Source organism: Pelmatolapia mariae, linkage group LG7, assembly GCF_036321145.2.
Source record: "Pelmatolapia mariae isolate MD_Pm_ZW linkage group LG7, Pm_UMD_F_2, whole genome shotgun sequence".
In the NCBI taxonomy this organism is placed as follows: Eukaryota; Metazoa; Chordata; class Actinopteri; order Cichliformes; family Cichlidae; genus Pelmatolapia; species Pelmatolapia mariae.
This window is the reverse complement of record NC_086233.1, coordinates 26660452-26687113: the sequence shown is the minus strand read 5'-3', so window position 1 is coordinate 26687113 and position 26662 is coordinate 26660452. Positions and strand designations below refer to the sequence as shown.

General features: G+C 37.8%; 1 protein-coding gene across 4 annotated transcripts; it reads left to right on the top strand.

Annotated features, from left to right (window-relative positions):
• Nucleotides 1–1409: 1409 nt before the first annotated feature.
• hook3 (hook microtubule-tethering protein 3) lies at nt 1410–26467 on the top strand. 4 transcript variants are annotated; one of them, XM_063478684.1, is made up of 25 exons: nt 1410–1581; nt 8358–8443; nt 8699–8771; nt 8913–8963; nt 10313–10445; nt 10566–10633; nt 10923–10985; nt 12431–12514; nt 13016–13078; nt 14400–14563; nt 14671–14811; nt 15148–15235; nt 15505–15618; nt 15760–15870; nt 16226–16310; nt 16416–16485; nt 17966–18106; nt 18445–18532; nt 20091–20125; nt 20233–20315; nt 20472–20572; nt 20684–20788; nt 20935–21006; nt 21631–21767; nt 23319–26467. In XM_063478684.1, the coding sequence occupies exons 1-25, from the start codon at nt 1525–1527 to the stop codon at nt 23332–23334; spliced, it is 2229 nt and encodes a 742-aa protein (XP_063334754.1). In that variant the 5' UTR covers nt 1410–1524; the 3' UTR covers nt 23335–26467. The 4 variants fall into 4 exon arrangements, with proteins under 4 accessions (XP_063334754.1, XP_063334755.1, XP_063334756.1 ...); XM_063478685.1 differs by having other exon boundaries at nt 21932–26467; XM_063478686.1 differs by lacking the exon at nt 13016–13078.
• Nucleotides 26468–26662: the final 195 nt, after the last annotated feature.

Here is a 26662-nt window from a genome sequence, read left to right as displayed (position 1 = left end):
CAGGCTATTTGGTTTCTGGGGATTCAAGCCAATGTTTGATAAGCTTGTCATGGTAGGCAAAGTAAAAGGAGCAGGTTAACTGTAAATTTCACTGTATTTCAGAGATTTAGATTACCAAAAAAGGAGACCAGCAGCTACCTCGTGGAATTTCTTGTTTTAGGGTGTGCCACATACCAGTATGTGTCATACTTGAGTACTGCTCCACTAGTGTCCCTTTCAGTTTAAACTAAAGCCAGAGACAGCAGCATATGTTGTAATGCTCCAGGTGAACTACATTTGAGAGGTCTTTGGGAAGTCCCACCCTGATGTAATCTTTATTTTGGAAGCATCATGCAAGGGGCACTTTGTGCACAGACTTTGTGTACATGCCAAAATGCATATCAGAAATGTGTAAAAATGCTGCTTCTCTCATACAATCTATTAACATAATTTCAAAGATATCATGTGCACTCATTTTCTCAGGGTTAGTGGGATTCCATCTAAATTAAATGGAATTATGACAACTGCATGAAGAAATCAAGTGGTTTTCTTTTATGAATCCTTAGTTGCTTTTAATGGGACTTTTTTGTGTGTGGTTAGACCTGCTCCAACTTTTTTCTTTTTTCTTTTTTTTTTAGAATACAATAGAACAGAATAGCCCTTTATTGTCTTTGTGCATGTACAACAACATTTTTGTGTGGATTGATTCTGTGTGGATAATTTGAAAGCAAGAAAAATGCACATCTGAAAAAATATTCAAGACAGTTGCCAATCTTCGCAGGAGTGGATGTCCCCAAAAATCCACCCCTAGGTCAGACTATGCAATGCTCAAAGAAATTACAACAAACCTTAAGAGCTACAGCTCAACAACAATATCATCAGTTGAACAAGTTATTGAATCATAGGTTGCACTTAGTTATTAACAAACTGTTTCTGTATTTTGGCTTAGTTTTCTTTTAAACCTCACTGGGTGTCTCACTGTGAGAAACACCCTCTGGTGCTCTCTATAAGCATTTAGACTTGTGCTTTTACGCAGCACTGAGTCAGCTGTATGTCTCCCCAAGCTTATGCGCTGCTTCCGTTTTGCTTGCCAGAAAAAAAAAGTAATTTCATTGGATTGTTTTGTTTTTTTGCCTGTGATTGTGTCTACATATTTTAGAACCATAAATAGATGAATGTTTCATTTGGTGCTTGTTTTGTGCTAGTTTTCAAGCAAAGGCTAAATCAGCTAAACTGGCACACATGAAAGGCAGAGCAGGTTAGGATTCTTTTGAAATAATAATTGGTTGTGGACTAGCTTTTCCTGTAATTAATACCTGACAGTACATTCAAAATAAAATTGTGAGAACTGCCCTTTAAAACGAACTATAGACTCCGCCCACACAGCCCGCCTCTGGTAGACGCCGGACTAGCGAACCAGCGAACCCGACCATTGGCCGACGGATTGTGAGACACCCAGAGAGCCAGAGATCTCGGGAGTGTATGAAGCTGACTATCAAGTTCAGGCTCTCTTCGCCACGTAAAGTCAGTCTACGTTAGATCACGATGAGTACATCAGAGTCTTTGGATCGTATGGAAGTGTGTGAAAGCCTCTTAACATGGGTAAGTAATCGAGTTATAGTTGTTTTTCCGCTGACAGACGGTTCTCCGGCGCCCCGGCGACGCTAGCTAGGCTAATGGTAGCTCGATGAGCTAACGGGAGTAACGTTAGCTGGCTAGAGGAAAATGACTCGCCTCACAGTGGTTACGTATGCAGGCCAGCTGTTTGCTGTGTTTAGCTGCTGATGTGTTGCTTGCTAGCTGCCAGCACACCACATACCATGGCGTAACTATTGATTTTTGATTCATGCGCTGTGTAATCGGGCTTTTACCTAACGTTATTTGAGCTTTCGTTTACTAAACCCCTACCGAGTGCTGTGCCAAACCGCATTGGCCTTGTTATGATTTAAAGCTTCTTTTGGTCAAGCCTTTTTTCTTTTCTCATGGAATGAGGATAAACGCCCGGTGTCTGCTTTGGGGTTAAATTCCTGTCATCGTTGTTCAGTGTAGCATATTATTATGTTCGCCTTTCTTCCTCATTCCTTCTTCTGAATAAAATGTTAATGCTAAATAACTTCTTGGGCTTGGATTTTAACCAGACATTACCCCATATCGTTGATGCTCAGAGGCTGAAAACAGGGATTTAAGCTAAAGGCGTCGGACTGTAGAGTCACGTGCTGCACACTGGTATATGTTTACATTGATCAATGAGGTCTCCCAACTCTGGGTTTCTAGAAAAGGGATAACACGTTGTACTTGGAAAGCTGTCACATCCTCATTTATCATGGTATGACGTGACAATTGCTGATGTTAAACCAGTGACCTTAAGGTTAATAAAGTGCTGCTCAGACATGTGACTGGATGGAACGTTATGAAAACTCTGCATGGAAAACTTACATGTTGTCACAATACTCTAGTGGTAGAAATGTCAGAATTGTATAATGGAAACATCAATCTGGTGCTGGTTATATTGGAGCCGAGTTCATGCACGCTACCCTGCTTCTCTAATGTCAGCATATCTGCACACAAGCTGGTTTCTGAGCAGGTTCACTTGGGTCACCTGGAGGTTGTTGTGTGATACTTGAAGCCATAAAACATCCAGCGATTCCAGAAACTTCACTGAAGATGTGTCAAGAAGAGCAGTAGATGAACCCACAGATTAGTTTTACACACATAGCATAAAATAATTGATTCCCCTTTGTGAAAAGGCCCGGTAAACCTTTGTCATAGTGATAATGGATCTGGCAAACATGCCTCACATACCTTACATGCCTATTAACAGTGAAGATACATCACTGACTAATCAGGACTAAAACGAGACAAGTGTTACTGGTTTAGATTAGTGCAGCATTAAGATCAAGCATGGCTGATTTTCATGCATGTTCTTTGTGAATTAAATTTGCAAGTACTATTTAATGACTTTGTAAATACTAGATTTGTTTGGAGAAACACTATTTACCTTCCCAGCTTTCTAGTTCAAAGTCTATAATATCCAATTGTGTTTGCATGAAGAGCAATGCAGGCAATTTGACTTCACGGTGAGCCATTCAGCTTCATGTATCCTGCCTGCTGAATGGTCCGCCTTGCACGCGCCCACAGCTAAAACAAGTGGAATATTTCCAGGAGTGAGAACACATGTGATTATCTCCCACTGCGTGCTACATGTGAGAGTGTGTAGCTTTGGTCATTATCCAGACTGTTAATGAAAAATTAACTAGATATTTAGTATATAGGGATATTTCTCAAATTAAATATATACTTTAAATATAAAGGGTTGCACATGACTGGAAAATACACATCATGTACTTTTACTGTCACTATATGAAATTACTGGATGTTTAAAAAAGAATTAATGAATAAAAGCCACAGGATTGAAGGTTTTTGTTGTTTTTCATTAATTTGCCCTTGGGAAGGTTGGGTATCACAGCAGGTAGAGCAGGTCATCTACTAACTGGAAGGTTGGTGGTTCGATCCTTTTTGCTCCAGTCTGCATGGCAGAGTGTCTTTGGGAAAGATACTGAACCCAGAGTTATTCTTAATGCATGTATCAGAGTGTGAATGTGCAGCACTTAGATATAGAGAGAAGTTATTGTGTGAATGAGACATGTTGTATAAGGCCAGAATGCTTGAGTAGAAAGCCCTATATGAGAATCAGCCATTAACCATTAAATTTGAGAAAACACAAAGGAGATGGTTAGTCTGGTGTATTTAACAATGTTGTGATTTAGGGTTTCAATGCGCTGCGGATTTGAAAAAGGCTAATCCGGCCTCTTAATACATGATTGCTTACATTCTAAACTTTATTTAGTCGTGCATACATTCTCCACAGCTGAGCATGTCCTGACCCAGCTGTTTCTGCAAACTTTTAGGTGTGGATTTCCTGTTGGGTCTCAGTCCACCCCATGTGTTACCACCAACTTATGTACTACAGCTGACATTTATAATAACATGATTGTTTATTGTTTTTGGTTGACTAGCTGAGTTTTTACTTTTCACTACACGCTCATTTCCAAAAGTACATATGAAACCAAGTTTACGTGTTGCAGTGGCTTATGAAACACATCTTGATGAAGCATTGTTTTGGTTCAGTGACCCTTTATGGTCTATACTGTCAGTCAATGTGTTCTTATTAATGCAAGAATTATCTGTGATGGCCAAAAATGTTTGTGGTAAACCAGGTAGTCTAATGCGAAGTTCCTGATCGACCCTTTTAATACACTGCTGACTCGTGAGCTGAACATGAGCAAAATTAGAACCTCCAAATACCTCAGTTTACACGATACTTATTTCATAACTATAGTTTGTATCAGTTAATGAGCTAGTAAACATGTCGCTTTTGCCTGGTTTCTTTTAACGCAGAGAAAAATCCAAGTGAGCGCCAAGCGAAGCAAAATTCATCACTACAAATCACATGAGAATTTTCACTCCGCTTATTGGCCAGATGGATCTGCGGCAGGAGCAATAAAAGTAAACTACAGCAAGAAGGTGCTGTGTTCTGGACATTTGGAGAACATGGAAAATTTCTGTTTTTTTCACGGCTAATTGCTAGCCCATACAGACCTTTACACATCTATAAACAAACTGCTCTGTAGTTCATTTGGAGCCGCACTGAGACCAACATCTTCAAAGGGTCTCGAATTGGTTGTTTTTGTCCACACCTGCGTGCGATTATTGTGTTCACAATCTATAAAAGTGAACCACACCAAGGGGGAAAACAAACCAGAGTTCGGTTTTAAACATAGGTTAGGGACTATAGTGGATATCTAGAAGGTATCTTTGGACCGCTTCCCGCTTGCCCAGTGTGTAGTAAAATGAGTTTCAACTTAAAGAAATAACTTAAAAACTCTTAACAGTAGTGGAATCGAGATTGTGCAGGTGTTGTAGGTACTGGTACATGTTCACATTTATGTTTAAACTGTTTAAGGGAAGTTGCCTTGAGCAGGACAAAAGGGTATCTGTCGAAGCAGTTTTTCATAAAAATTCAGGGTGTGCAGACGGTACTATTCCAGTAGATGCTGAAGTGGTTGTTGGCCTTGTTTTGCTCTCTGGTAAGTGCTTCAAGGCTTCTTGATTAGTATAATCGTAACAAGCTGAATGGAAGGTGATCCTGATAATTAAGAGGACATTTATTAGCCTAGTTTTGCTCTTTGATGAGTGCTTCAGGGTTCCACGATTAGTTTAATTAAAATAAGCTGATTGGAACATGAGCTGATGATCTCATCCAGAGGACATTTAGTAGCCTAGCGCTATCTCAAAAGTTGACATCCCATCTGAAATCAATAAAGTTTGAATTAGGCTTATATTATAAAATATAAAATATTATATATAATATTTTACACTGGGGCTCATATTCTGTTGCCCTTTAGTCGAGGCAACACAAAGGTCTATCACCGAAGTTTTCTTTCCAAGACAGTATTTACCAAAGCATAGTAAATACTAACTAGATTTAGTCCTCTGTAACTACCGATTGCATGTATTTAGCTGTTGATTCACATAAACGTAGAGACTATAAAGAGGATGGATATAAAATTAAATCATATTTTTTATATTCAGTGATGTAATCCAGCATATTGGCGATAAACATTAGGTTTGATTGAAGGCTGATTGGCCTTTTGTGACTGATGTAATTACTGGGTTAATTGTTTTTAGATTTGTGCCTGATCAACATTCAAGACACCAAATGTGACATAATTAACTAATCTCTAAAGGCGTTTTTATGAGGATAAGTGTACTGAACAGAATGATACTTGGCTTCATTCATGGAAAACGTGACTGCACAATGTCCTACACCTGCACATAAAGCAACCCACCTGCACTGGTCAGCTTTGGCTTTTATTAGAAATCACATGAGCATACATTCCTTTCCGATGCTTTGTTATATAGTGTTACTGTATGTATTGCGCTGGTTTGGACAGTGGGACATAAAGCTAAAGCTGTCAAGCTCACATTACCATGAAAGCCACTATTGTTTAGAAAGAATAGTGTAGGATCTTTTTCAAGCTACAGCCACATGAAAATGAAAGGCAAATTTTATCAGTCAGCAAAGTGGAAAAGTAGCTGATTGATTTAAGATGACTTGAGGTAATACGTTAAATCAAGCACAAAAGCACATTGCGTGTCAGGGGCCGTGAATTCATTTCTTTTGTACAACTCTCACAGCGTGTTGTCAGCTAAGGACTGCCCGGCATACTGTCACGTTTGTTAGTGGTCAGTGTGGTTTTTGCAGGGCTGGCTCATCCTTTATTTTCTTTCCTTGTCTGCCTTTCCTGCAAAAGGAAACGATGCAGACCAAATATTGCTGTTGTGCAGTACTAAGTTCATAACAATAGGGATCCATGCAGCCGTTTCTACTTAGATGTTTGTCTTGTCTCAGTTCCTCTTAACTCAGTGGCTGTTCAAAAGAAAAGGGATTTGTGTTGTGGTCGTGCTCGTATTTTAGTAACATATTTTTAATACTGTCTAAAAAAGCTAACACATTTAGAAGCTACAGTTTTATGATTTTATTGCTACTTTAGCAAATGTTTTAAGAGGCAAGTCTTGCTATTATCGTCTATCCCAGTTGCATCAAATATAGGAAGTTGGTAAGTAACTGTATCCTGTACTTTAAAGCTGGCAAAAGAGTTTAAGTGAGCTGGTAGATGGAGTGAAAACTGTGGGTGTGGGTAATCAGGTGAAGTTTCTCTGCCTTTTCCCCAGTAATTGGTGTTACATAATCACGACTACTGTTTAGGTTCTCTTTTGTGTTGGCTCTTGGCCAATGTCTGGCTTTCGGTTCTTGCTGCCTAGGACTATTTGACAAATCGCTTATTTTGAAAGCAGTGATAGATAAAGTTTTGCAGCTAATTGGCCCCCCAATGTAATTACAGTGCCAAAAAAAAAAAAAAAGACAAGCGGAAAAGACTCTAAATTGTAGCGTTACCTTTCATGTCCAGCCTAAATACAACTGTAGTCTAAAAGCTTTCCTTGTAGAGAGATGTTACTGCAATGTCATGCTGCCCTCATACCACACGAGCTGTGTCCTTCTAAGGTGTACAGTGTCAAGTGTCTTCTTGTTTACTAATCTTGTTCTTTCCTAATGATGAAATAGTGCTGTTAGTTTCTTTTCTGTGACATAATAACACACTTCCCATGGTCCCAGACTTAAATTGTTAACTTAAAATATAAATAGGTGTGAAACTGTTAAAAATAGTTAGAAATCAAATTAGTTTAGTACAGTAAATTGATCCATCCATCCATCCATTTTCTTCCACTTATCAATAAGTATGTGTGTGGGTGTGTGTGTAGAACAGTGAATTCACTTTTCATTTTTAATCTTGTTTTTTAAAAAAAAGATAAAACACTCAGTTTTAAATAAATGTTAAAACTCGGTAGTGACAGCAAACGCTTGTAAAAGTCTTGGTTCAGTCAGTCTCTCAGACTTGCAGTGAGATAAACATGTATTCGGTTCAGCCTTTTCAGTTTCAACCCCGGCATAACAAAGCAGGGTGGGAAAACATACCAGACATTAATCAAAATGATGACACTCACAGAGACAAGCAGGTAGAACCGGGACAAAATTTTTGGTGTCTTTTTGGTACCTCTTTGTCAACTGAGAACGTTCAGTTTGTTATGTCACTCACAGAAAAATAGATTGACACAAGAAACAAACCTCACTAACCTGTGTCGTTGTTGATTAGCAAAATATTTGGACAGCTGGTTGGCTTTTACTTTTAATAGAGGTCTTGTATTATGTATATACTATACTATATAATAGAAAGTGAGAGAGACAGAATGATGTACAAACAGGATTTTAACTGGGTTTTTCTTCCTGTTTGACGTTTCCAATCATTCCTTTTCTTAGTGTCTCTTCTTCCTTTGGCACTTGTAAAGTTGGCATGCAGACTGATATCACTTCTTTCTGGGCAACAGACTTTCTGCCTGAGGGGTATGCTACAGAAAAATATGGAGGGTAGGAAGAGAAGACATGTGAAATAGTTAGAAGGGACATAATGAAATAATAATATAATAGAAATTGAGCAGAATGACAAGTAAAGTCTGCAAGAGCAATAAGTGTGAGTTCTTGTTAGGACTGTGGATGATTGAGAGTTATTAAAAGACACCATTATAAAAATTTACAGTGGATCTGCTCAGTGGACAGCAGATAAGTGTGTGATGATACTGGCCAGCATACAGCTGTGACAGTATGATTGTGAGCAAGGGATTCCCTAAAATAGGGCGTTTAATCTTGTAATAGGTTTTTCTAGTGTTTCAAAAATGTTATACTGTTTTCAACACACTGGTTACTCCTGTATAATTGTATAGTTTAGTTCTGTAACCAGCACTTTGTTTACTTATTTCAGATCCAGACATTTGGAGTAGAGGCTCCATGCAAGACTGTAGAAGACCTGACAAGTGGTGTTGTCATGGCACAAGTTCTACAGAAAATGTAAGTAGTTACTGTTAATGTTTGTGTAGAAAGAAAATGCAATGTTTCTAATCAGTTTTTGATAAATTTTATTACATCATTGTAAAGTTTAGGTAAACAAATACAGTTTCATCTCTGTAAAATTATATTAAATCCATAGTCCACAAATGAATAAAAAACCCAGTCATTTCATTTGGTCTGCTTTTTTTTTTTTTTACCAAAGCCCACTTTGCATTGTTTTGTTTTGTTTTTTGTCTGTGTGTCTGAAATCTCTAGAGATGTAGTGTATTTTAGTGATGCTTGGATTAGTAGAATCAAGCCAGACGTTGGAGACAACTGGAGGTTAAAGGTAAACATCACTTACTCTTGATTTCAATAATAGCAAAGTGTGCATGACATGGGCTTTGTCAAATGGTCTCTTTTTTTTTTAATCAGTATTTGCTGATTAAACCTGAATTTTACTAATAATATACGTTTTTCTCTTTTACAGATCAGCAATCTAAAGAAAATCTTAAAAGGCATCCTAGACTATATCCAGGAGGTAAGAGTATTAATATTACTATAATGATTTTAAAATGAACTTTCAGTACTTTACATCCAGACGTTCTTGTTGAGGAGAAGTGATTGTCTACTCTACTCCAGTCAGCTTAAGTCATCACAAGTCATAATAATCCAGTTGTTCTTGAGGTTTCTGATGTGATTTTATTGTTTAAAATTTACTGTTTTATTGGATGTGATACAACTACCGATTGCTAGGTTGCTAAGACGTTGCCACGGTGGTCTGTAGTTAATTGCGTGTACTTTTCAGGTTATCTGTCGTGTTGTTCTAGCTGAGGGGTAGGATAACTTCATAAAGTGTGATACCTACTGGAAATGGAGACCATTCGACTTGAAAGTAAAAGTTGTGCCCTTTGAAACGTGTTGGCTGCAGCACTGAGGCACAACTTTTACTTTGTAAAAAGACCTTCATCATTTCTGGTTTGTTTCACACTTTGGACAGTTTAACAGCTCGGAGAGTAGCTGGCAAGAGTTTGTAGACAAGTCCATCACTTCCAATCAAACTATAAACGCAACAATATAGTAGTGACCAAAACAATCACAAGGCGGTATTGCCATCTGGTTGAGGAATACACATTTTTCCCTCGCGACAGGTTACACAGGCCTATGTGCCTGGGACTCTAGCAATCGTTTTCTCAGCAACTACAGTCAACTTCCAGCAATGACTTGCAACTGGTCAGTGAATACTATTTCTTTCACTCATCTGGTTGCCGGATGGACTAAATCCCAATACACTGTTTATGTGTGTATATAATATATAAAATACAATAAAAAATTCAGATATACAACTCACTTTTTTAAATTGTTCATAATATTGTGCGCCATCCCCCAGAACACACAACCAGAGCTTGGAGCTCACAGCTCGAGGGGACTGTGAAGTTCCTAGAAGGAACTCTGCTTTGTTCCAATCTGCCTTTTTGTTTAAAGCTGGTAGGAAGTGGAATAAGCTCATTGAACTACTGTTTATTCCCACTCTTTCTCATGTGATGTTAAAAGGGGGATTCTCTTTTATCCTCTAGATGTATTTGTGTTTATGTGCGACAGTAATTGTTATATGGGATTTGGTGCTGTGTTACAGTCTGTGTTTTATTGAAGGAACTACCAGTTGAATTTGTGTTAGGATAATTTTTCCTTGCTTACGTGATTTTGTGTATTTGTGTTTATTGCTTGATCTCCCCAGTGACTGTGGATAGAAATGATCTAGTAACTGATGTAAATCTGGTACAATGCATCTCTTCTCTTAGGAGATTCATGTTCTTGTGCATTACCCCTGATAAATAAATACAAACCAGTACAATGTATAGCCCTTACATATTTTATCCTTGTCTCTAGGTATTAGGCCAGGATATTAATGACTTCCCACTACCTGATGTTAATCTTATTGGAGAACACTCTGATGCAGCCGAGCTTGGAAGGATGTTACAACTTATATTGGGCTGCGCTGTCACCTGTGAACAGAAACAAGGTGAATATTGGATTTAAGAGGCCAATGTTCTGTGTTGTCTCCCTGCTTTACCCACTGATTCAGAAAGTTATGTACTACTTTATACTTACTCATAATTTTGGTTTTCTCTCTAATCCCTAGAATACATCAAAACCATAATGGTGATGGAAGAATCGGTGCAGCATGTTGTCATGACTGCCATCCAAGAGGTACCTTGTTATCTATTTTAGACCTTTAAAAAGTACTATGTGCATATAATAACTAATAAATGAAAGTAAGAATCTTTGATTCTTGCTTTTTAGTGATCAACAGCTAACTGGTCACATTTTTATGGATAAAAAACGCACTCTGGTCACTGGTAATGTTAATTATAAATTTTAAACCTATTCGATTCAGGAATGATACTGATGATAAATAGTAATATTGATACCAATAAAACTAATGGTATCCATCGCTAGTGTTGTTTGCACTTCTAACCATTTTTGTTTGTATCTGTAGCTGATGACTAAAGAGACTCCAGCTACAGGAGGAAATGACTCATATGTGGATCTGGACAGACAGGTATGTAGATTTCAAGCTTTGACAAGATCCTATGCAGTCCTGTGGAAAAACTAAGTATAACACATGATTCATGAACTTTTAGAACAATCTTTAACAAAAGTAACTTGAAGTAAGAATTTTCTGTATCACTATCAGTTTCTCACATTGTTGTGAAGGATTTTTGGATCACTCTTCTTTTCAACGTTGCTTTGGTTCAGTGAGGTTTGTGGGCCTTTGATTATGCAAGGCTCTCTTAAAGTCCCAATACAGCATTTCACTCAGGGTGAGATCTAGACTTTGACTCCGTCATTGCAACAGCGTGATCGTTACTTTTTCAGCTATTCTCTTGTAAATTTCCGTCTGTGCTTAGGATAATAGGTCTGTTGGTTGACCCAATTTTGGCCATGCTGTCAGACAGATGGCCTCACATTTGACTCTACAATACTTTGGTATACTCAATTACTATAAGGTGCCTCATACCATCTGTCAGCCATATCCTGTGGCTGACAGATGGTAGGAGGTGCGCTGATAGGCTGTATTTGGTTTTTCCTGTGCATTGTCACCAAACATCTCCGCTTTGTGCTTTGCTCAGATGTAGCTTTGCAAACCTAAGCCTTGTTTCCATGTTCTTTTTAGTGGGAAAAAAATCCTGGCAACCCTTCAAAACTATCCATACTTGTATACTTGTTCAGTCTTTTTCTATGAACTTTTTCTCATAAACATGTTAGAGCGAAGAACAGCATAGGCTTGAACAAAGTTGTGAGGGTAGCCAGCAAAATAATAGTTTTCCCACAGACTACTCCCTGCTGTATATGAGCAGCAGGTAATGTGAAAGGCCTGAGCTATTGTGCTGAGCCAGATTCATCCCCTTCACAGAGAATTTGAACCACTTCCTTCAGGCTGCAGACGCAGAACAACACGAGTAAGATGTCATAGGATCTAAACTTTTTTATTACCTCTGCAATAGCGTTCTTTAGTTTTATGTCTCTCTTATTTACCTTGTGGATTTTTGTTTGTTTTTTGGGGAGGATTTTTTTTGGGAGGATGATGTCTTATGACTTTATGTACTTGGGATCTTTTGGATGTAGATTTAGTAAAAACAATAAAAACAACGATGTTTTTATTGTTGTGTGTAGTTTTACTGCTTTTATATTGTTCATGTGGATGATTTCAGAGTCTTTCTATAAACCTTCTTCTTTGCTATTGGATTAGATTGAACTAAAATTTGTTTTTGCTTTTTTTTTGTCTTTTGTTTTTTTTTTTGATCAGTGAATCCACTGATTAGCAGCACCTGACTGCTACTTACCCTCTTAATTTATATGACAATAGTAAGGATGTACTTCATTTTTCACAGGTCTGCATAGAATTGTTTTCCTTTTTTTATTAAGTAGTACACTATATTAAGTGTGCTACATAAAACATTTTGAGGAGCAGCAGTTCTTGATTTATGCTTAATCTGTTTTCAGCTGAAGAAGACAGTTGAGGAGCTGAATGATGCTTTGGCTACCAAGGAAGAGATTGCCCAGAGGTGTCGCGAGCTTGACTTGCAGGTTGGTTTTGTATTAATAACGCCCAGTGGTTTTAGGCTCTTCACAGCTAGCACCGTGTACATTTACTCTGCCACTACACCCCACTGCAAGCTATTACAATATGGTTGTGAACAACTTGGCAAATTCTTACTTTTTCTGCTCTAACTCATTTGTTACATAATTGTCATACTTCATAATATAGTTTACAGATATTTTTAGTTACACTTTAAAAGCAGCTCCATTTTTGGATTGATGTCATCAAAATTGTTGATTCAGTTGCTACTGATTGGCATGTCCCATAGTTCCTTATTTAATAATTTCCTTGCCAAATTGGCGATCCGACTCACCAGCCCAAAATCTTCACTGTAAATGAAAGACCGAGATGCTTTTTTCTGTTAATTGCAGTTGTTGCCAAAAAGTGGAGCTGTAATTTAAAGGGATACTTGCTCTCCACTTGTGTTGAATCAGTTTCCTCTTATCTTTCCTCTTTACTCTTTCAATACCGTTTGCCTTGGTTTAAAGGCTCTCCATGCCCAAGAGGAGCGTGATAGACTGAGGTTAGACTTTAATGAGCTAGAAGAGAGGGTAAATCCAAACTTTATTTTCTTTATTTCTTTCTTATGTTCATGGTGTGTGATTTTCTTTAGCCTGCTTGCAACAGGTTCCCCTTTTCCAAATTCTGTGTGCATGTATGTGTACACATTTGTGCACAAGCATTTGTGCAACTGTACACATTGTCCTGTTGGAGCACACCAGGCACAACTGCAGTTTGGTCTGGCTGTGTCAGATGTGGCTTTCTTTTACCTTGGTGTGTCCCATGCTTTTCCACAGCAATAGTAGAAAGCGAGGGAAATAGGTTAACATTTGAATTCAGAAATGAGTCACTTCTTGGAACAATGCGTTCATCACTGTTTAAACATATGCAGTCTTCAGATTATTTTTTTTTTGGTTGCATAACTCTGATCAGCAAGCAGTCAGCAAAATTATTAAGCCTGTACCTGAAGGCACTTGGTATCTTTTGAGGAACCTGTGTGCTGGTTTTGGAATTAATTGCAGCTGATTTCCACCCTGTTTCCTGCTTTTTGAGCTGTCTGGCTCGCATCTTTGATGTGATGCAGTTTTGTTGCCGTAAGGGAATTTTCACAATGCTGCAAGTTCCCCTGCTTCACATTCACAACAGTCTTCGTAGGAATTTTAGACGTGGAAGTGTTAAGCTTTTTAGAAGAGAGAGTGAGTCACACCATATTCGTTTAAAATATATTTTTAAATAAAATAAAAAAGAGAAAATAGATTCACTAGATAACTTTCCTAAAGTCCCAGAAGGATTAAATTATTTTTCCAGTGTTTTAAGGCATGTTTATAGACTTGATCCAGGCAAATTAATAAAAATCCCTTCCTTATTGACTGATTATATTCATTTTTTTAAAGAAGGTTTGTATTTTCTCTCAACAAATTATATCAATATAGCTAATTTTTACTCTTTACATTAAAATGCAGCAGCACCTAGCTTTTGCTTTGCTTTGCCCATCACACTGAGAAAACACCAACCATGTAGCCCTCTCTGCCATGTTGGAGTTAATTGATTTGCCTTATTAAGGTGTGTTTGGTGTGTGTTTGTTAAACTAATGGACTGGATGCTGTAAAGGAAACAAGCAAATTAAAGTAGCTTACCTACATTGTGAAAGTTATAAATCATCTCTAACTTGTTTCCCTTCTGCATCTCTTCTTTTCATGTGTTTAAAATCCCTTCAATCGATCATTTTCCACACCTTTTGTGTTCCCGTTAATCCTTCTTTTCTCCACGCTGTCCCATTTTTCACCTTTTCTTATCCCATTCCTCTCATTTCACTCATGATTTCGTGTATCCCATTCTTTGGCCTTTTCTTCAACACTTCCCTTTCTCCAGGTGGCAGCCCTGCAAGAGGAGAAGAGCAGTTTACTAGCAGAAAACCAGGTCTTAATGGAGAGACTTAACCAGTCTGACTCCATAGAGGATATAAACAGCCCTGCTGGACGCAGACATCTTCAGCTGCAGACGCAACTGGAGCAGCTACAGGAAGAAACCTTCAGGTCTCGATTTGCATGCAACGTGGAAAGGAATTTCAACAAGTCAGGGTTGAATTGATTAATGCCAAAAATCTGCAGGCTCAATGACACTTGTTTCTAATTCCCTCTAGGTTGGAGGCAGCAAAAGATGATTACCGGATCCGTTGTGAGGAGCTGGAAAAAGAACTTTTGGATGTGAAGTCCCAGAATGAAGACCTTACATCACTGGCTGATGAGGCCCAGTCTCTAAAAGATGAGATCGATGTCCTCAGGTATTGTGAGGATGCAAAACAAACCCTTAACATATTAAGATTATTAAATTAAAACAAAGTAAAAAAACTAATAAGATAGGAGATTTGTTGTTTGTAGTAATTCTAGCTAAGGTGCTGTGAAGCACAAGTTTTAATTTTAGCATTCATTCATTAGTAGATTTATTGGCCTAAAGACAGAAAATAAAAGAGCCAAGAAAACACTATGGGTTAAAAAAAACTTTTAGCTTTACAGCTTGTTATCTGTCCATAAACTAAACTTTAACTAATCCAGTGTGGAAATCAGTAGGATCAGTATGACAGTGGTGAAAATAAAACTGCTTGTTGTTTTCCTCGCAGGCACTCATCTGACAAGGTGTCAAAACTGGAGGGCACTGTGGAACACTACAAGAAGAAACTGGAGGACATGGGACTGCTCAGAAGACAAGTACAATCTCTCTCTCTCTCTCTCTCTCTCTCTCTCTCTCTCTCTCTCTCTCTCTCTCTCTCTCTCTCTCTCTCTCTCTCTCTCTCTCTCTCTCTCACTCACACACACACACACACACACACACACACACACACAGCAACTTTAATACAGCTTTTATTTTCATGAGTGCTACTTGACTTTTTTTTTTAACACTGTAGTTCTTGAAAACGTGTAAATCAGATTGTGAAACATGACTTTCAGTCTAAAAAATCTTTGTCCGTATTTTCCAGAACAAGCTTATGGAAGAGAAAACTACAGCTTTAATGCAGGCTAATGTTGGCTTAGAGGAAGAGCTACGAAAGGCGAATGCTGCCAAAGCCCAGTTGGAGACATACAAGAGACAGGTACCTGTTCCTAAATAAATAAGTTTTACATTTTCCCAGGCTTAGTACTGTAATCCAATTCTGTTTAACATGTTTTCATGCTTGTGTAATCATTTTTTTTAGAGATCAGGTCTTCTTTTGAACTGTCATCTCTCTTCACAGGTGGTTGAACTTCAGAACAGACTGTCAGAGGAGTCTAAAAAGGCAGACAAGATGGAGTTTGAGTATAAACGCCTCAAAGAGAAAGTCGATTCTTTACAAAAAGAAAAAGATGTACGTATATTTAATGTGACTAAAATTAGGACTGATGAAATACAAAAGAATTACTTTCATTTTTTGTTTGTTTTGTTTTTATGAAATATGCCACTTTATTGTTCTTTCAGACCTGTTTTTCTTTTTAGATGAAATCAAAGTTGTTACAGCTAGAAAAGTCAAACCTTGTAACTTTGCATGAGAGGAAATTTTGACCAAAGGCTCTTGATAACTGGTACTTGTGCCCAGCTGTCTGGAAAGTATTTTACTGGAAATGTTTTACTACTAAGCACACTGATGTTGATTCCAGATCCTGCACATCTGTCCTTCTGTCTGTCTCGCTCATTCACACGTTTGACTCTTTGTCTCTTTATAGCGTATGCGAAGTGAGAGAGATTCATTGAAGGAAACTATTGAGGAACTACACTGTGTTCAAGCTCAAGAGGGACAGTTCACATCAGGTGAAGAAATGTCTTTGTCCTGAAATATAATAGGTGTAGCTTTGCCTCTTATAAGTTTAATGAATTCTTGCTCATCTTATTTACAACTAATATCTGCATTTAAAGGTTTATTCCCATTGGGTAGCAACGATGGTTCTGATTCACTGGCTGCTGAGATCACCACTCCAGAGATGCGGTATGTGTGTGTATATATATGTTTTAACCCATATGTTTTTGTGCCAGTTTGATGATTTTAAATGAAAGAGAAGAATATGATGGACAGATCCAATAATGATATTAGATCATCCTAGAAGTTGGTTTTTAAAATAAAAAAGAACAAAAAACTAATAATTGAGTAACAAATACAACAGCAAACTATGCAAAAAGAATATAACTAATGCTCTGGTAAAATAGCTTTTTAAGGCTTGATTCCTAAATTTTGGATAGTAAAGTATGTCTCTAGTGTAATATATTTTACAACCAGATAGTTTCAAGCCCGCTTCAAGGCTTTCTCTGCTGTTATGGTGGATGGGTTTAGCTTAAAAACCCTGTAGAGCGTTATGTAATAATTGAGTGTGAGTTACATCAGACTGCCAGCAGCTTTCCAGGACAGCTGGATTTTCTGTTGGCTGGATAATATGCTTAAATTTTTATTCAGTACTTGTGAACCCAGGAAAAATGTGAGTATACAAATCTTCTAAAAGCTACTTTCAGGGAGAGGGAAGGTTAACCCCATCCAGGCAGTTCATTTACTGTAAAGGTAAATGATGAAAACATGTTGTTTTGTGAATGACTAATGACTTTTTGTTCCAGTTTATGTCTTTTGGGGACTTTTCAGTATCAGCATGCTGCTTTTATAAGAGGCACCTGTTGCCTGTTAATTTGATCTGAACTGTAAAACAGTGAGTCGCACTCGCAGCTGAAAATTCAGTCCCTCAGCCAACTGCACCTCACCTGAAAGTCGTAGTCAGTACCTGTAGTCAGTAATAAATTGTTTGGAAACAGTCAGTTCTTCATTTAGAATGGATTCATGTGCCATGCCCTAAAAACAGGGCTTGACACAAAGCTTCCTACCCATCCTGCTGTTTTGGTGATTAGCTGAATGTAAGGCTCTCAGGTGCTTTATATTCATTTGGCTGTCTGTCACACTAGAGCCCAAGACAAGGCTGACCTCAAGCTTTATCTCCTGCTGTATTAAATACAGGGTATATCCAACCAAATTTGTGTAGATAACATTTTTGACTCAAGTGTGGAATTTGTCAGATTTAACCCACTACTGTAACATTGTCAGGAGCACTAAAAGGGAGCAAGCCATAGGTATAATTCAGTAAGCAGACAGTGTTGTAATAAGGTGATTCGCTACAGTGATTAGTTACGCTGAAGTGAATATCTCACTTACACTCACTACTTGACCTGAGCTTGCTTGTGTATATGTTTCCGTGCACAAGAGTACACCATTTCAAAGTGAGCCCTCTTCCTGTTGTGGTTGAGGTTTCCCTTTCTGCACGTTGTGCCCTATACTAACATGAGATGATTAAAAAAAAACAAAACATAAAATATTGTAAATTTTAAGTTCATCATTTAGGTTAATATTCTGAAGCATTTTTGAGACTGTGGGATAAAACAAGTATGGTTGTTATTTGAGTTTAACGCTCGTGATGCTTCTGTGTTTCTAGAGAACACGTGATTCGTCTTCAGCATGAAAACAAGATGCTGAAACTGGCTCAGGAGGGATCAGACAATGAGAAGATCGCACTGTTGCAGAGTCTACTCGAGGATGCCAACAGGAGAAAAAATGAACTGGAGACAGAGAACAGGTTGGCATCGAGCACATATAGCTTATTGTATTAACAGGAAATCACCTATTACTGAACCCAGTGTCTCACTGATATAGAATCTGAGAAGAGCAAACAATAATATTGTTCTTCCTTTTGGTCTGTTCATGAGCCACATTTTCACTTGTGTGCTGGAGTGTGGGTCATTCTCGCCTTTACTTCTCCACACAGATGTTCTTGTCTTTGTTGTATTTCAGTGAATGACTTATCAGCTAAAAATCTCCTACTAATATTGGATCTACAACAGTTTATTTTGCAGTTTGGTCATTGATTTGTTGAAAATAAAAACACTGTCGTGAAACTTTGTACTTGTTATCTAGGTTGATAAATCAGCGCTTGATGGAGGAACAGAGTCAGGTAGAGGAGCTACAGAAGAATCTTCAAGAACAGGGTTCAAAAGCAGATGATGTAAGTAAATGCTTGTACTCTTGTACTCATACTGTACTGTGTGTAATTCCAGCACCAGTTTACTGGTGGCAGTAAACACAGAAAGCAATCAAACTACACTTCAGAGAGTGCAGTGCTCTGTTTCTACTGACGGCTTAAGGTCATGGAAAGTCATGTGCAATAGTGAAAAAGGCAACGAACATTTTTTTCACAACATCAGCCTTTTTGATTCTTGTGCTTACCTCAATGCACTGTAAACATTAACAACTTCTAACAGCTTTTGCATTCCCCTTTCTGCGCATATGTCATTTTATTTATTCATTTTATTGATATACTTTATTTATTTACAATTATTTCTGCTGTAGCATTAGACACACTAGCTTTCTTGGGACGATGTCTAGCCATGTTAAAGACAGGTGTTTGAGGCTTGATTGCGACAGTGAACGAGATTAATACAAGCTCCCCAGCAATTCAGCAACTCTGATTTTTCTCCATCATATTAACACATTTGCCTGCCGCCTCACCTCTGATGCTAAATGTTTTCATGGCCCTACTCTCTGTTCCTTGTCTCTTCCAAACTAGTTCCTAGCATGGGACAACAGATTTTTAAGAAAATGCGATTTGGAGCATCTCCCAGGAAGGTTGATGTGAGGAAGAGAGTTTACGTGCATGTTTAACTTTGTCTTTACTGCCTGATTAACACTGATCTAAAACTTGTTTTCTTTTGTGGGGTTTCTGGTTTAATTTCTTGTCCGTCACTGTAGATCTTAGATCTCAGTGTTAGCCTCATCTTTCCTTTCACTCAATATCACGAGAACAGTGTATAAAATCATGCAAACAGAAAGAAGAGAATGGAAAACTATTTCCCTCAAATAACATTGAAAGTACAGATGCGACATTTATGTGAGAATCAAAGATGTGAAACTGTCAGATTATTATATGTCACATCTGGCACCTCTTTTTAATTTTTGCCATTTTGTTCTTTTTTATTATTGTTATTTTCAAACTGTTCTCCACTGTCAGACTATAGTAAGTATATCTTTGTGATTTCAGCAAGTTGCAGCTTTTAGACTTTTCAGTTCTGATGTTTGCATAGCTTTTTAAAACATTTTTATATTGACAAAAATGTGTAACCGAATGTAGCATTTACACTTTTGAGTAAAGTAGTAGCAAGTCGCAAATATTCTCTGTTCTTGTGAGTAGTTTTAAATCCCCACCCCTGATAGAAACCCCAAAGTCCTTGTCTTCTCCTCTAGCTTCCCTGTAGGAATCAGAGCATGTAATCTTTCAGTACTCTGAAAATGAGTTTTGTCTATACTGGCTGCACGTCGCCTTGATGTCAAATTGGGGACTGGTGCTGATTCAAAATGTAAAGAAATTAGGTTCCTGTTTTAATTGTACATTCTCAGTATCATCAACACGTTGACTATACTGAAGGTCTCTTCATCTCTTCATCTTTCCACATCTTGGATCATGATCTTTTCCAAAAACAGTTCAACGTACAGGACTGATTGAATTTTGATACCACGATTTCTAACACGTTTGCCTGTTTTGTTTTTTTTTCTTCTTTCTCTTCCAGTCTTCTATTTTGAAAAAGAAATATGAGGAGCACATGTGAGTGGTTGTCTGAGCTGTGTTTTAACTTAATTTGCCCATGTCGCCTAATTCTGCATTTCATATTGTGAACTACCTGATATAAGGTGCGATATTCTTTTTCTTAGGGAAAAAGTACAAGAGCTGAATAATGAGCTGCTGAAGAAAAATGCCTTCATTGATGAAATGGAGCCGAAATACAACACCAGCAGTGAGTTTACGGTGATATCTGAATATGCAAAGCGCGCTGACATTTAAAACATTTTGTGTGTAATGTTGCTGTACAGGTAACTCTTCATGCACTGACATTAAAATGTATGAGTCAGTTTAAAGGAAATCTAAACTAAGATGCTGTTTCCCCTCTCAGTCCAACGAGTGGAAGAGCTGGAAGAGGCCTTGAAGAAAAAAGATGAAGACATGAAACAGATGGAGGAGCGATACAAGAAATACCTCGAAAAAGCCAAGAGTGTGAGTACATGTTTACTAGCAAAGGGCCCATAAATGAATAGTCTTCTGTAGGGCGGGCTGTATGGGACACAAAAAAAAACCCCAAACATAACCTGAATTTGTCCTTCACAGGTAATCCGAACGCTGGACCCCAAACAGAACCAAGGTTCAGGTCCTGAAGTCCAAGCCCTGAAAAACCAGCTGCAGGAGAAGGAGAGGATGTTGCATTCACTGGAGGTAATCAGTCCTCTAGTTGGGAATTAGGGTGCCTGAAAAAAGGGCCTGGCAAAATAAGTAATAGATAGACTCACGTGCCAATATTTGTTTTAGAAACATCCTCCACTCTGTAAGGTTAATTTTGCCTTCATGTTTCCTCTAAATAGAAAGAAATGGACAAGACAAAGAGCCAAAGAGATCATGAGGAGAAACTGATTGTGTCAGCCTGGTACAATATGGTAAGGAGCACCTATACAGTCTGAAACAAATCCTGGTGATACAGGCGATTGGTCTTCTTTTTAAAATGCACTGTGGCACATACAGCTGAGATTTGTGGCCAAGCAAGTAATAATAGCCAGTCACAATACACAGAAATAGCTACTGTCAGGAAGTATTTCATAGCTGAACATAGCATCTACTAAAGCATTGAGAAACAAAAATGTTATAATAGGAGCTTTTTTTAAATGTTGCGTATGTTTTCTACTGTAGATAACAGATATAATACGTTTCTCTAACACAGACGGTAAACACCCCTTTTTATGTTTGCCCAAGAAAATCACCACTAGATGGCAGCACAGACTATTCAATAACTTCAACGGCTGTTTGCTCATTATATATCTGATCAGTTGCTGGTATTATTGTTCATGAGCTGCTAAATCAGCACTAATGTTGAATGTCAGCTAATTTAATTTCCTATACCTCAAGCTTGGTGGACTAACTAGCAGATAATCTAATGACTGTCTTAATATGTGTGTTAACAGTCTGTGCTCCTTCTTGAGGGTTGTCTTTGACTTGGAGTGATGCTGATTTGTAGTGACTTTCAAATGGGGCCTTAAGCTTTCCTCCTCTGTTTCTTTTACCAGGGTATGTCTCTGCAGAAGAAGGCTGCTGAAGATCGACTCGCCAACACTGGTTCTGGTCAGTCTTTCCTGGCCCGGCAGAGACAAGCCACCAGCACACGGCGCCAGTATCCCGGCCACGCCCAGTCAGCTACTGCCAGGTAGATGGCAGTAGGGCACGAAATGCTGCAGCCAGCTATTTTACAAGTCCCCCGAACAATGTGCCTATTTTGAGGCATTCTGTTTTCATTCATTTCTAATGGAAGTAAATGTTTTCCTGCATTTCCTGCCGATTGATTTTCTTTTTTTTTTCCTTCTTGATCAGATCCATGAGGTAGAGATGCCAAGAAAGGTTGCCCCAAATCTTGCACCTTTTTTTTTTTCTCCTCCCCCTAAGCGTATTTTACCTTGACGCCCATGATGCAAGACTTCTACCTTTTATCAGGCTTCAGCATATTTAATAGGTTCTGACCAATCACACCAAACATCCTTTCTCCCTCCCTCTCTACCACTGACCTTCTTGAACCTGTGCTATGTAGTAAACTTGTGCCATGCAGGTAATCCAGACCGCAAGGCTCAGAAGAATCGCGTGTCCTTGTCAAGTTACTGTAATTTTTGATAAGAGGAACCGCTCTACCTGTTCATGCAGTATTTATGCACATCTCTACCTGTAGTAACATTTTCAAGTTCAGCTTGTTTTTTGCAATGGACTTGACAGCTTTTCTGTCCTGCGTCATCTATTGTAACTCTTTATGATGTAGCTTTAAGGAGGTAAAAGCAACTTTTAGTTTAATGTGTCAGTGTTTCATTTTACAGTCTCGACCAGCAAATACATCGAAGCATAGGATTATGTAATGTCTCGTGTAAATCTTTGATTTGCTTGCTAAATGTTCTAACTGATTTAATTGAGTGATTTCAAATAGGAGTGCATGATTGTTGGTAATGGTGCAGCAATAATTGTGAATGGTAGCTTTTTTTTCCCGAAGAAAAAAAAAAAAGACTTCTTTAGGTTTTGAAATTGTTCCAGGTGGTGCAATTTAAGACTTGATAGATTTCCTGTGCTAGTGTACATACTGGTGTAAATTAGTTTTAAGTATCTAAGAGAACAATGAGCCACCAGCATTTACGGAGTTGACAGACAACACCTTATGTGCCATAGTGTTTGATATAAATGTCTGTACCTTGGCAGTCTGTCAGGTTTACCTTCCCCCTAATATGACGTGACAAAAAAATGTATTCACAGAACGTTTAGCCGTGCGATGGTTCGAGAGTTTTAGACCTGAGGGATGTCTTTTGAAAGAGATTTAGTTTCTGGATCATCTGCAGAGTGGACATGAAGATCTGTTCAGTGTCACACATCAGAGTGGACTGTTCCATATCACTTTCTATAATCAGCTCATTGCTGTCACAGTAAAAAACACTTTTTTTTCCAGGTTCGCTAAAGGGTGTTTAAAATGCACACTACATACAGGTATATAACTTTAAATGGGAGTCTTGAATAGGGTATGCTTTTCTCAATATGTGTTTAACCGATTGTTTGTTCCGTTGTCATTTTCCAGTTTTAACGCATATCAGGAATCATAACTTACTAACCTTGAAATAATTTTGCTTGGTGTTAGATCAGGGGCAGATTGTTGATTTTAGGCTAAAAAGCCCTGCCATCTGACCATTACTTCTTTTCTTTTTTTCTTTTTTCCCCCCTCCCTCAACAGCAATGTCCCTGCATGACTGGCACACCAATGACCTGCCCGAGCCTTGCGTAGCCTGGCCTGTTCTTTATGTGGCCTACACTGACCCCCAGCTGGGCTAGGCTGTGGCACGCGTGCATGAACTACCTGCCTGTTTGCATGACTTTGCATTGACTCAAGTCTGCGAATAACCAGCCCACTAGCAGCAACGCGAGCACTAACAACCCTCTGCGGTGTCACGCATTATAACCTCCAGACAAGCCCGGGGAGGAACGGGATTGGAAAAGAAAACCTTCGCTCTCCTTTCCCCTGTTCATTTTTCCACCATTCCAACTCCTTTCCCCACACCCTGATGCTCTTTGTTACATTCTCTCCTCCTCCCCTCTTGTAGCCTTCATAAACATGCCTGCTTGTTTGCTTCCACACTGCATCAAGTCTGTTACACCTATGTTACAAACAACCAGGAAAAAGGAGTGGAGTAACTCAGTTATCTGTCAGTCAAGTTTTGGGCTTAAATAGGCCTGTTCTCTAGTATTTATGTCTAAGTTGATTTTGTTTGGCTGCTTAGGGATACCTCAATGACATATTCCTGCATAATCTGTTTATTTGTGTGGCTCGAGGATTGGGGTAATATTTGAGGGGTATAACCTGCAAATCAGTCTGCATAACAAAAAAGGACTCCATTCTGTTTTTAACTTCTACAGTAAGTATTTTTTATGAAAGCCCTGAACATGTTGCTAGATTGCATCTTAAAAGTGCTTTTACCTCAAGTATTGAATGCAACCAGTTTTGGACTAAAGGCAACAATGCTGCCCGAAAAGTGTTTGCAGAGATATAAATATAAAGTGTTTAAATGAAAGACATTGTTACAGATGTGTTTTGAAAAGCAGTAAAAGCCCCCATTAAGCCTGCTTGCAGTTTTTTGCTGTTTTGTTTTGTTAAACGCACATCTACATAGTGTTTCTGATATTAGCTAAATTTCAGTTGATTGCTAATTGACTAATAATTTTTCTTAGGAGCAAATAACCTGTGCCCTACCATATCTCGGTGTATTTTACCTTGCATTTGACCTGCCTTTGAAAATTCCTGGTAGTATGGACATGAAACCGTGCATTAGCTCATGCAGGCTAATGTGCTGTCTATTCACTTAAAGTAAAATTGGTTCATCGTACTAAAAGGGAAATGGTCTCCAATGGTCCTGCTGACCATAGACTCTCCTTTAAAAAAAAAAAATAAAAAAAAAATTATATATATGTATATGTATATATATGTATATGTATATGTGTGTGTATATATATATATATATATATATATATATATATATATATATATATATATATATTTTTTTTTTTTTTTTTTTTAAAAAGCCCTTCACATCAGACAGTTGAGAGGCGTCCTGCAATACAGTATTAGTAATGGAGAAACATTGATGTTACTGTGAGTAATATTGTACATTTTATGTAGCTTCTTTAAATAAATGTCATTATTTTCCCTAAAGATTATGAAACTAGTGAAAAGCGGGGACTCAAGGTTATATGTATGTCAAAGGTATGACTGCATACATTAATTTATATAAGAGGGATGGTTGCGTCATCCGATTTAGTGCCTTTTTTATTTGTTATATGAAAACATTAATTTGGTTCTTTTCTTTTGGTAACAATAGATCTTACACACACATTTATTTTGTTATTTGGGGAAAAATGTTAAATATGGATTTTAACTTCATAAATTATTATGTTGGGCTTAATGTGGGCTTTTCTTCTCTGCTTTTAATCTATTTTACTTCTATTTGATATGTTACATAAGCTTAAATGGTTCATGGTGTGCATTTTTTTTTATCTTAACAGCTTATTCTTTTGCTGCTTGTACAGCAGTGTTAAACTTTTAGTAGTATTATAGCACCACTCATATTGTTACAGTGGATGTAATATATCCATAGAGATCATTTAAATACTTGTCTTATGCAACAAAAGGAAGATAAGGTTTGTGAACAAGTGCAAAGTTACATGTACCTCCGGTTTCTTAAGTAGGAGAATTTTCTTAGAAATCGTTTTATTTAAAAAGTTTTTTTGCAAAGACTGGTGGGTTTTTTTGTTTTGTTTTTTTCTTTCTTTTTAGTGGGAAAAGAGGTTCATTAGCTCTTGAGGATGGATGTTTAACTGCATTAAAATGTTATCTCTGCAAGTCATGTTTGTTTTCCAAAACTGAGTAGTGGATGAATATTTTCAAGTATGAAGTCAGTAGCAAAGTACGGCGGTATCTTGTCCCAGAGTTTTCGAAACCATTAGCCTGTGACCTCTGCAGTTTCAGCTGTAAATGTTATTCCACAGAACTCTTAACCGTCCATCCCCATACGCTGGTAAGAAATCTGTATATAATGGAACACATCCACATTGTGGTTGACCTGTTGAGATTTATATCAGGGATTTGAGGAAAACTTTTTTTTTTTTTAAATCTCCCTTAAGAAAAAGCACAATGTCTTAACCCCTTTTATCCCAGTGAAATCAGCTCCTGTGTTTTGTTGCTCTTATTTGCATCTGTTTGTTCTTTAATAATACTTCAAATCGGCTAGTTTGGACTACTTTCAGACCTCGTCAATGCCACTTTGTCAGTACAAACATAAAGTTGGCATCATTATCTAATGCTGAGGTTATTACTCATTGTTTTCTAATTAACAGAACTCTAATTGAGAAAAGCAGTAATCCTACAAAACTCTGTCCTAATGTGGTGCATTTTTCTTTTAAAACATGCTTAAGATGAAATGACTACCCAGTATTCTCGATTGTTAGCTGGTTGCGCACCTACAGTGGAGGCCAGTCAAACTGTGTTAGAAAGAAAATATGAACAGGGAGCTGTTAACAAGTCGGAATCATAACGTGCAGTGTTTGCTGTAGGTTTTTGTTTTGTTTTTTTTACTCGGTGAAAAAGAAAAAAATTCGTATTGAAGTAGCAAATAACCTTCCATTTGCCAAGTTTTATATAGCTTGTATACAAACACACTATGTACATAAGTATGTGACTTGGGAAGCGTGTAGACATTTTAAGAATGAGGAAAGTAGAAATCCTGTCTACATTGGATTTCATATAGCATCTGTCCAATGAGGGCTTACTGATGAAAACGTGCTTCCTACACTGCTAGAAATGACATTGTAAATAAAGCTTGTATAAAACTGGCTGCTGGGCTTTCTTTTGTTATCACCTAAAACCACACATTTCCATTACTTGCTGTCAAAATTAATCTCATTTATTAAATAAATTAAAATGTGTATTTCTCTTATAAGACAATGATCAGTCAAGGGAAAATTAAAAGATTCTATATGTAAGAGGCCATAAATGTCATTGCCTTATTAATCTCTTTACAACAAAGC

Coding starts and splice junctions, on each gene's coding strand:
- hook3 (XM_063478684.1), top strand. CDS start 1,525: ATGAGTACATCAGAGTCTTTGGATCGTATGGAAGTGTGTGAAAGCCTC. Junction 15,236..15,504: donor TGGGACTGCTCAGAAGACAA/GTACAATCTCTC, acceptor CGTATTTTCCAG/AACAAGCTTATGGAAGAGAA. Junction 16,486..17,965: donor ATCACCACTCCAGAGATGCG/GTATGTGTGTGT, acceptor CTGTGTTTCTAG/AGAACACGTGATTCGTCTTC.